At 45.0% G+C, this 9,579-nt stretch overlaps 1 protein-coding gene across 2 annotated transcripts; it reads right to left on the reverse strand.

Moving 5' to 3' along the window:
• Window positions 1-12: 12 nt before the first annotated feature.
• Window positions 13-9,467, reverse strand: NDUFAF1 (NADH:ubiquinone oxidoreductase complex assembly factor 1). Of its 2 annotated transcripts, none has more exons than XM_081209958.1 (5): window positions 8,928-9,467; window positions 6,988-7,597; window positions 3,774-3,959; window positions 1,363-1,437; window positions 13-538 (listed from the first exon to the last, which is right to left on the reverse strand). In XM_081209958.1, exons 2-5 carry the CDS (start codon window positions 7,495-7,497, stop codon window positions 389-391), a joined length of 921 nt encoding a protein of 306 aa, XP_081066084.1. In that variant the 5' UTR covers window positions 7,498-7,597; window positions 8,928-9,467; the 3' UTR covers window positions 13-388. The 2 variants fall into 2 exon arrangements, with proteins under 2 accessions (XP_081066084.1, XP_081066083.1); XM_081209957.1 differs by having other exon boundaries at window positions 8,924-9,466.
• Between the last annotated feature and the right edge of the window lie 112 nt (window positions 9,468-9,579).

Genomic DNA, 9,579 nt, shown 5'->3' on the forward strand with positions numbered 1-9,579 from the left:
AGTAGCCAGAAATGAGTTTAGGGTAGAAATTTATTAGGTAGCCCAACACACAAGCCCCCAAAGCCTTCTACATCACTCATTAGTTAGCTATTCGTTTCCCATAAAATACTTGCTTCTTTTTCTTCAAGTGAAATGGATATTTCAATGTAATTTTAGACCTTTGACCTGTTGACTTTATTCCAACTTAGTAAACCACTAGAATGCATCCAGTCACCTATCCTTGAAAGCCATTAACTTTCAGCTACTACTGTCTTTCCACATGCTATTTTAGCAGGCCACGGTTTTTCCCCTCCCCCTGCTGTTTGCAAATTTTGTGTAAGGGGGGGGGAGGGATGGTGGAAGTTTCCAGTTTCAGATGAATAGCAGTCCTCCAAATGTTCAGTAAGTTCTACTTCTTGGGATTCTTGGGATTTCTTTCATATAGCTCATAGGCAGTTTCCTCTGAATGGGCTGCATCATAGAACAATCCAATGAAGTCAATCTCCAGCTGAAATGGACCATTTACTTGGTCAGCTATGGTGAATCCTAAGGTACTGATCTGTTTAAAAACAACAACAATGCATAATTTGTAATGGCATTTTCCAAATTATTCCTCGAATTAACAGACTTGTGGAGGCCAGAACATTTCTCTACAAAGATCCATTCATATTTTTTAATGGTCACTGATTGTCAGCTTATAATCAGAAAACTGGTCTTGGTTTATTGGTAACTAGAAAGTATACAAATGTATGGCAAATAGCCTTGGCTGAGAAGCTAACAAAGGTTAGAAACAGGACAATTTCAATACAGACTGGTATTGCTTCATTGCACACATCAACAGTCACTAAAACTACAACAAACTCCAAGCCAAACCCTACGTTTGGTTCTCCAGCTTTGCCTTCTCTTCTGATTCTACAGCAGAGGTTCCAACAGGAAAGAAGGACCCGTATGAGAAGAGTTCCTCTCATCACATACTCTAGTTCAGGTACAGCCCTCCTGGGACTTTTCAATTTCTCTGGTTCTGCTGTAGGCCTTCACTGGGAAGGTACTTGAAGGACTTGGCACTGGTGAGCGCATAAGCTCCCTGCACTTTTTCTTGGAGAGCAACAGGGCAGCTCTACAAGTTAGCCAAGAGCTAAGTGCAGGTTTCAAACATGGAATTTGTATAAAGCACTGAAAGCTTTTGTCATTTGTCTCTGTAGAGCAGGGGTGTTCTGCAGTTCAAAAGTTCTTTGCAGTTCACAATTAGTCTAAAGAGGATGGGGTATGGAGGGAAATTCCGAAAGAGCACCATCAGCATACAATTTGCGGACTTGTTTCATTGGACCATATAGTTAAAATCTTGCACTTTCAAGTAGCAGATTTAAGTGCAAGAATATTTACCTTATCTAACCAGAGTGCATGTTGGTTATCCTGGATTCTCCCCCGGCTTGTAAAAAAGAACTTAGAAAATGGAATCTGCCAATAAGAAATTATTTGTTATTGTTGTTTATTAAATTTATATACTGCTCTTCACAAGATCTCAGGGCTGTTCACAGAATAAAATACAAGATAAAAACACAAGTAAATACTTAAAACAACAACAATAACCTCCCCCGTCTCCCTTTAGTCAGAAGCAAGCATATTTTAGGTAACTGGTAGCAAGTGCCTTCATGCAGCTCATAATTTCATATTGTGATTTTCATAGTGGTGCTGGCTCTGAATACAAAGCAGGTGTGTATATATATATGTATGTGTGTGTACTCACACTGGGATGGCTATGTAGCTAAGTTTTTTCCTACCCATTACTATTTATAATCCCTGTCACTTGTGGATAATGCAGCATTCTCTCAACTGATTAGAACTGAAAGCACAGTTATGTACAAGAACAGGAAGATCTTTAAAAGAACAAAATAAGTTATGGAGCAGCTAGAATGAAGGATTGGTCAAGCTATCTGTCTAGGAGGAATTACCACAGGTAAATGGAAATCTGCATGACAAAGACACATATTAACACTTGAGATTTTCAACACTATATAAACTCAACAGAATAATGCTGCATTCATGATGCAGTAGTAGCAGAATACTTTTCAATAAAGCTTCGTTTTTTAAAACCATATTACTATTAACTATGCAAGTGCTGTTATAGTTTCACAATGCTTAGCCTGCAAATCAGGAGAAAAATAACTGAAAGCAATAATTCTGAAAATACAACTCCATGTGACTACAGTCACTCCTGTGCCAAATACATATCTCCCAAAATAGCCTTGTCAATAGTTTGCTGAAGTCTGCAAAGAAGATACAATTGTACATACATACAGGCTACCTATATGCTTAATTAGCTATTATTATTTTAAAAATTTGTAAGGTAAAGGTACCCCTGATTATTAGGTCCAGTCGTGGACGACTGACTCTGAGATTGCGCGTTCATCTCGCTCTATAGGCTGAGGGAGCCAGCGTTTGTCCACAGACAGTTTTCCGGGTCATGACTAAGCTGCTTCTGGAGAACCAGAGCAGCGCATGGAAACGCTGTTTACCTTCCCCCTATTTCTCTACTTGCACTTTTGGTGTGCTTTCGAACTGCTAGGGTGGCAGGAGCTGAGACAGAGCAACAGGAGCTCACCCTGTCGCAGGGATTCGAACCGCCAACCTTCTGACTGGCAAGCCCTAGGCTTTGTGGTTTAGACCACAGCGCCACCCGCATGTGTGGACTGCCCTTAATCCATACAGGTACTAGGGCATGATACAAATAGGTATAAACAAACTTAAGCATACCACAAAACCAGAAAACATCGTAAAACAATAAGAAGTAACCAAAAACAGTAAGAGAAGACTAAAATGCCAACATTAAAATACCTAGCTAAATAGATATAGACCTGCTGCAAAAATGAATGGAAACTACAGAAAACCAGTTCTTTCAGGGTGGGTGCAACCTCATGTATAAATTATACACCTAACTCCTGGACACAAACCAGCTACCTACAGAACCTCCATCTTGTCAGGTTTCCGCCTCATTTACTGGCCCTCATCCAGCCGACTATCAAATCCCAGCACCTTGACTAGCCGCCCTCACAACTATGAGTTTATTTATCTCGAAACTGCCTCCATTTACCTTCAGCAGCCTTCTATGGGTTTCCACTTATCTCTCAAACGCTTAAAACTTTAAAGCCTGAAACCGGTGTGGAGGTACCCATAAAATCATTCTGTTTTTCACTTTTATAATTATTCCTTCTACATGTTTAAGTTTGTAAAGCCTAAAAAAATCCATTTGGACTTATTTTCTGTGCCCTACATATTATTTGATTTAAATAAATAGTTTGTCAGCTTACATTTCCTTTAAACTACAGAAGAGGGACAGATGGGACTGTAGGGCCTCTTTATCAGGTCCGCTGAGAGACCAGCTCCCTCAGCTATCATTATTTACAACCATTCTATCAGACTATAAAAGTGGGAAAGATGGAACTGCAGGATCGTTTCCATAGGTTTTGGTGAAAAAACTGGAACTTTTGGCTTTTCCTCTTTACAGCTTTCCATTCCAGCTGATCCCTACAAGAATTCTATAGCCTGAGCTTGCTTTCCCGCTTTTTATTCCTTTTCCTTTTATGTTGTCTCTTGGACTGTGAGCATACCTGTAACTCACTCTGGGAACCTTTTTTTGGCTGAATAGTGGGATGAAATGTTTTTAATAATAACAGCCCATGTCTATTGAATTTTGGACAATTATTACTGGTAAGCCAGAGGTCCTTCAGTTGCTTATTTTCCACATGACAAGTAATACATTTTTTACACACTTATGGAAATACTCATTGTATTACCTTGATTTCCTCCCAATACGGGCCCCCACGTGTGAACATGAAGTAATTATAGATGTCATCCTTCTGATGAGAGAAGTATGGGTCTGTATAGATGTTTATCATCCAGGGTCTACCATCACCACGAACACGCAGGACCAGGGTATTGAAATTTGACCAATCATAAGGCTTCTTTCGATCAAAAGCCACCTACCAAAATACAAGATATTGCTCTAAGCCAGAGCTTTCCAAACTTCTCATGTTGGTGACACATTTTTCAGACATGCATCATTTCGTGACATAGTAATTCAGTTTTACTAGCAAACTAACCCATTCCCAGCCCCAGGAGGAGCGTAAGGAGAATTTTTGCATGAAACATCTGTACACTGCAGTCAACACACTAACATGTCGCAATGCACAATTTGAAAAGCTCTGTTCTAAGCCTTCCACCGAGTCAAATTTGACTTCCCCATCCCAACTAAGCTGCTTCAGTGCACTCTGAACACGTTTACACACTTTTATTGTATTGTTAATGAATTTTAGTTCTTCCAGGAAGTTAAATAAATATATACAATTTTACCAGATTTTGGAAGGGAAGATAAAATTACATTACAAATTCACATTTAAGACCATGTTTTAAGGTATTTACATTTAGTTTTATTTAAGAAGCACATAATTAAACATTAGTAGGTAAAGGCTTTGAGGAAATCATGCTTTATGCCTTATGCTTTACTCACTATCCATGCACCGTATTTTTTGCCCTATAGGACGCACTTTTTCCCCTCCAAAAATGAAGGGGAAATCTGGGTGCGTCCTATGGGGCGAATGCAGGCTTTTGCTGAAGCTTGGAGAGCGAGAGGGGTCGGTGCGCGCCGACCCCTCTCGCTCTCCAGGCATCAGGAAGACATCCGCAGCCTAGGCAGCCCTGTGGGAGGTCCCGCAGGGCTGCCTAGGCTGCGGATAGCAGCCTGCTTCCTGGAGCGTCGGGTGTCCTGAAAGCAGAGTGCCCGGCGCTTCGGGAACACATCCGCAGCCTAGGCAGCCCTGCCGGAGGTCCCGCAGGGATGTCTAGGCTGTGGATAGCAGCCTGCCGCCCAGCGTGAGGGGCGCCCTGAAGCAGAGCGCCCCTCGCGCCGGGCAGACATCCACAGCGTGGGGAGCCCTGCAAGAGTCCCCCGCAAGGCTCCCCATGGTGCAGATAGCAGCCTGCTGCCCAGCGCGAGGGGCGCCCTGAAGCAGAGCGCCCCCCGCGCCCGGCAGACATCCGCAGCGTGGGGAGCCTTGCAGGAGTTCCCCGCAAGGCTCCCCACGCTGCGGATACCAGCCTGCTGCCCAGCGCGAGGGGCGCCCTGAAGCAGAGCGCCCCCCACGCCCGGCAGACATCCGCAGCGTGGGGAGCCTTGCAGGAGTTCCCCGCAAGGCTCCCCATGCTGCGGATAGCAGCCTGCTGCCCCCCGCGACCGGCAGACATCCGCAGCGTGGGGAGCCTTGCAGGAGTTCCCCGCAAAGCTCCCCACACTGCGGATAGCAGCCTGATGCCCAGCGCGAGGGGCGCCCTGAAGCAGAGCGCCCCCCGCGCCCGGCAGACATCCGCAGCGTGGGGAGCCTTGCAGGAGTCCCGCGCAAAGCTCCCCACGCTGCGGATAGCAGCCTGCCGCCCAGCGCGAGGGGCGCCCTGAAGCAGAGCGCCCCCTGCGCCGGGCAGACATCTGCAGCGTGTTGGGAGCCCTGCAGGAGTCCCCCGCAGGGCTCCCCACGCTGCGGATAGCAGCCTGCCGCCCGGGGGGTGGGGCGCCCTGATGCAGAGCGCCCCTCGTGCCGGGCAGACATGGGCCAGCCCCACAAGCTTGGGGGACAGCAGGGAGGCGCAGCGCCGCCATCCCGCTGTTCCTCGACCTGGTTCAGTTTCCCCGACCTGCTTTTGGGGGGGAAATAAAGGGGGGGAAATTTCCTTTATTTCCCCCCAAAAAAACTAGGTGCGTCCTATGGGACAGAGCGTCCTATGGGACGAAAGATACGGTAATTTGCGTGACTGAATAACATGCCTCAAACATACTATTCTTTTTCAAAAAGTGATAAAAATAAGCTGGAGTAGAACTTGGTCAAAAACTGAGACGCATGTCCTAACACATAGAACTCAAAAGACATATCTTTAAAATGGCATTTTTGTATACTGTATTCACAGTTGTGGCAGCAGGAAGAGTGTTTGGTTGACTACACAATGCTGAGCATGCTCTATAAATCAAGGTCTGTACAATTTTAATATATCTGTACATTAAGCAAACACTGTTGCGCACAGACCAGCAACAAATACCCTCCTCCCCTTATACCAGTGGTGTCCAGACTTTTTTCAAAGAGGACCAGATTTGATGAAATGAAGGACCGTGAGGGCCGACCAAAGTTGTTGACTTTTTTAAAGGATAGAGGTTGTTGAGCTTTTTTTAGGGTTGAAGTTGTTGAGGTTTTTTTTAGGATTTTTACCCCAGGAAATAAACTGCCACAGGGGCCAGACTAAACCCCTGAAACAGACTTTGGACTTGCCTGCCTTATACAGTTGTACCTCAGAAGTCCGTTCCAACTTCCAAAACGTTCAGAAACCAAGGCACAGCTTCCAATTGGCTGCAGGAAGCTCCTGCAACCAATTGGAAGCTGCAGAAGCCATGTCGGATGTACGGGTTCCAAAGAACATTCACAAACCAGAACACTCACTTCCGGGTTTGTGGCATTTGGGAGCCAAAACGGTCGCCTCACAAAGCGTTTGGGATCCAAGGTACAACTGCACTGTATACAACAGTAATGTTTTATATCAAATATAACTGATCTGTAGAAAGGACTTTATGATCTGAAAATAGAGACAATGTATGTACAGTCATACCTCGGGATAAATGTGCTTCAAGTTAAGTATTTTTGGGTTGCGCTCTGCGGCGACCTGGAAGTAACGGAGCGCATTACTTCCGTGTTTCACCACGCGCGCATGTGCAGACAGTCAAAATAACGTCACGCGCATGCGTGGAGAAAGGCAACCCACGCACGCGCAGACGCAAGTTGCGTTCGCTTCAGGACGCAAACGAGGCTCCGGAACAGATCCCGTACACACCCCAAGGTACCACTGAACTTTTGTAACACACACACTCTCTCTATATATAAAGAGCTTTCATCACTAAAAACTAATTCCACTCCTGCTTAAATAGTGCTCCTAGTTTGAAGCAAAATGACTATTACTATAATATATACTCACCAGTCGAGGTTTAGATCTCATGGAGCAGTAACCACTATACCTGGTCTCACCATCACGAGGTACTGTAGTATTAATGTTCCCATACACCAAAGCAGACTGGTTGTTCTTGCCCAGCTGCATATAGATTTCACTTTTCCCTCCAATTTCAACATCAGATGAGATTACCCATTTTTCCAAGTCTTCTTGACTACGAAACTCCCAAGCCACTTTTGTCTGTTCCAGCATGTATTGCTTTAGTGGACGTCCCTCAGGCCCTTTCACATGATCAGTTACTTCTTTCACTAATCGTCCAAAATGTGTCTTGATTCCTTCCACTCCCTTCTGAAAGCTGAAGTCTATTTTCTTCCAAGGTGGGGTTCTGTCAGGAGGTGTCCCTGGTCTCCTGTAGCTACTGTACCATTTTAGACTGCAACTATCAACAAGAGGTCTAAACAAGGGACACAAGCCATTTTGCCAGTGACATTTCTTTAGAAGACAGGCAGCATCCAAAATCTTGAGGGATGAAGCCATAATAATATTCACAGAAAACTAGAATCTTTTGCTTTCCAACAAACTTTTATTTAAATGAAAATAGTGCTTTCAATCCCTGATTAATGTTGTTTGCTTCCATCTGTAACAAAAGGAAATGAAATATTTTTCGAGCATACATGTTGGCTTAATTTATTTTCCAAAGCTACTAAGATTAGAGTATATGCTTAACTTTATTACCTTAAGTAGAATTATTGGCACAGAGTCTGAGGATAATCCCTGCCTCATAAATAAGAAACAGGTATCACATTCCCCTAGTTCAATCTTTTTTTTTTTTTAATTGAGTGTAATAAGTACTGGTATATTGTATCCAATTAGAAGCAGATTGTTTTTCTCTTTAAATGCAAATAGGGAGTGCACACCCATCTGCACACGCATACTCTTAGCACCATGGAAAGCTTTTTTGAAATGTACTCCAGAGCTGGCTAAAAAGCAGAGATGACAATGGCAGTCATGCCCATTCAACAAAAACCCTTGGTTCAGGAATAAGCTCTTTAGGTGGCCTTAAGAAAGCCATTAACAACTCATCTTCCATGTGCAATATGGGAATATTAGCCTATTTTCCGTGGTTGTTGTAGGGGATGCTGAAATAGCATACATGAAATACTTTGAAAACTCAAAAGGTATCACTACTAAATCCTAATCATATAGAAAATTAGTTTATAATCTTAAAATTTTGACAGAAGTTTTAGCTTCTGCACCATCTAGTCACCAAGTCCATTATTTATTGTTGGCTTTTACACTATCTTGTAAGTTTAAAAGGATTACTTTTAGTAATAAAGAGCAGACTAGAAATGTTTTAAATAAATGACAACTTTAGGAAAACTTGAATCTGAGGAAACAACTTAGTTCTAATTGGAAATACCAAATGAAAAACTATGGAATGTTCACCCAAGAACATTTACAAATTCAGAACAGAAGTCGATCAGTAAGTCTTCTGAAACTGTGAATAAATAACACACTAGACGTGGCATGTGAATATACATAAAAGAACAGGCAAAAGTTAAGTACAGCGCTATCACTATGCAGCTATATCCAGACTATCAACGGAATTGAGAGAGAATTCTTCCTCAAGTCGACAGTTTCCGCGCATATTAATAACCAACAGACGACAACGGACGCCAGCAGTACTCGCCATACCACCCTGTATACCCTAACCTAAGCTTTTAATGCTGCCTGGTTTAGCTGAATAGTTGTGCCCTGTTTCTAAAATGAGAGGCCCCAGGGCATAAGGGTGCGCGAATCGGATGCCCTTTCGTTTGCTAGTCCAGGAGTTTCCTGAGCTAAACCACCCGGGAAATGTAGCGGAACATTTAGCAAGGAAAGCCCGCCGTTCTTGCATGCAGGCAAAAACGGCCACAGAGTCACCTCTGACATCCCCGCTTCACGCCCACCGTAAGACCCTCACCTGCCTTCTGCGATGCCTCCACGCTCCGCGAGTCCGCCGCCGAAAGCCGTCCGTATGACCCCCCGAGACCGAGTGAGGCTGGCCCCGCTCTCCAAGGAAACAAGAGCCTCACACTCAAGGTTCCGCGCTGGACACGGGAGAGTTCCTGGCCAAGCGCCCCCGGAACAAAAGCTCTCCCTCCTTCGGCTAAGAATTAGCCCAGAGACGTTATCGGCCCCCTGAGAAGGACGAGGGACACTGTCGCGTTACCCTCCTCACTTCGCTATAAGGAACGGTCGCAAATCAGTCTCATGTAGGCCTACGAAGTACAACAGGCTTCAGGAAGTCCCAGTAGGCCAAAACCTAGAAACAGCCGTTTAAGGAGCCCGGCTCACAGAATGCTTTTACAGTACGACTGAGGGCTCGTTTATTCCCAAAATGCTGCTTTCATTTCTTCAGGTGAAACAATACCCATCGCACTCCCTGCCGGGCCCCCCCCCGCCCCCCTCTCGCCCGCGCGCCGCTTCCTTGCAGCGCCATCTTCGAGGGCCAGGGGCCGGACCCAACTGACGCGGGACCGCCTCTTTGTTCCACCACAACGCCCGCCCCCTCCCTCCCCGTTCCGACTGGCCACTGGCCCGCCGCTCCTCGGCCCCGCCCCCATTCGGCGCCAGGCC

This window comes from Podarcis bocagei (assembly GCF_964188305.1).
Source record: "Podarcis bocagei genome assembly, chromosome: 1".
Taxonomy (NCBI): domain Eukaryota; kingdom Metazoa; phylum Chordata; class Lepidosauria; order Squamata; family Lacertidae; genus Podarcis; species Podarcis bocagei.

What these genes read in the sequence shown, in the direction of transcription:
- NDUFAF1 (XM_081209958.1), bottom strand. Translation starts at nt 7,497, where the DNA reads ATGGCTTCATCCCTCAAGATTTTGGATGCTGCCTGTCTTCTAAAGAAA. An exon ending in TGAGATCTAAACCTCGACTG is followed by an intron (nt 3,960 to 6,987) that starts GTGAGTATATAT and finishes GTATTTTGGTAG; the next exon opens with GTGGCTTTTGATCGAAAGAA. An exon ending in ATGCACTCTGGTTAGATAAG is followed by an intron (nt 539 to 1,362) that starts GTAAATATTCTT and finishes GTTTTTAAACAG; the next exon opens with ATCAGTACCTTAGGATTCAC.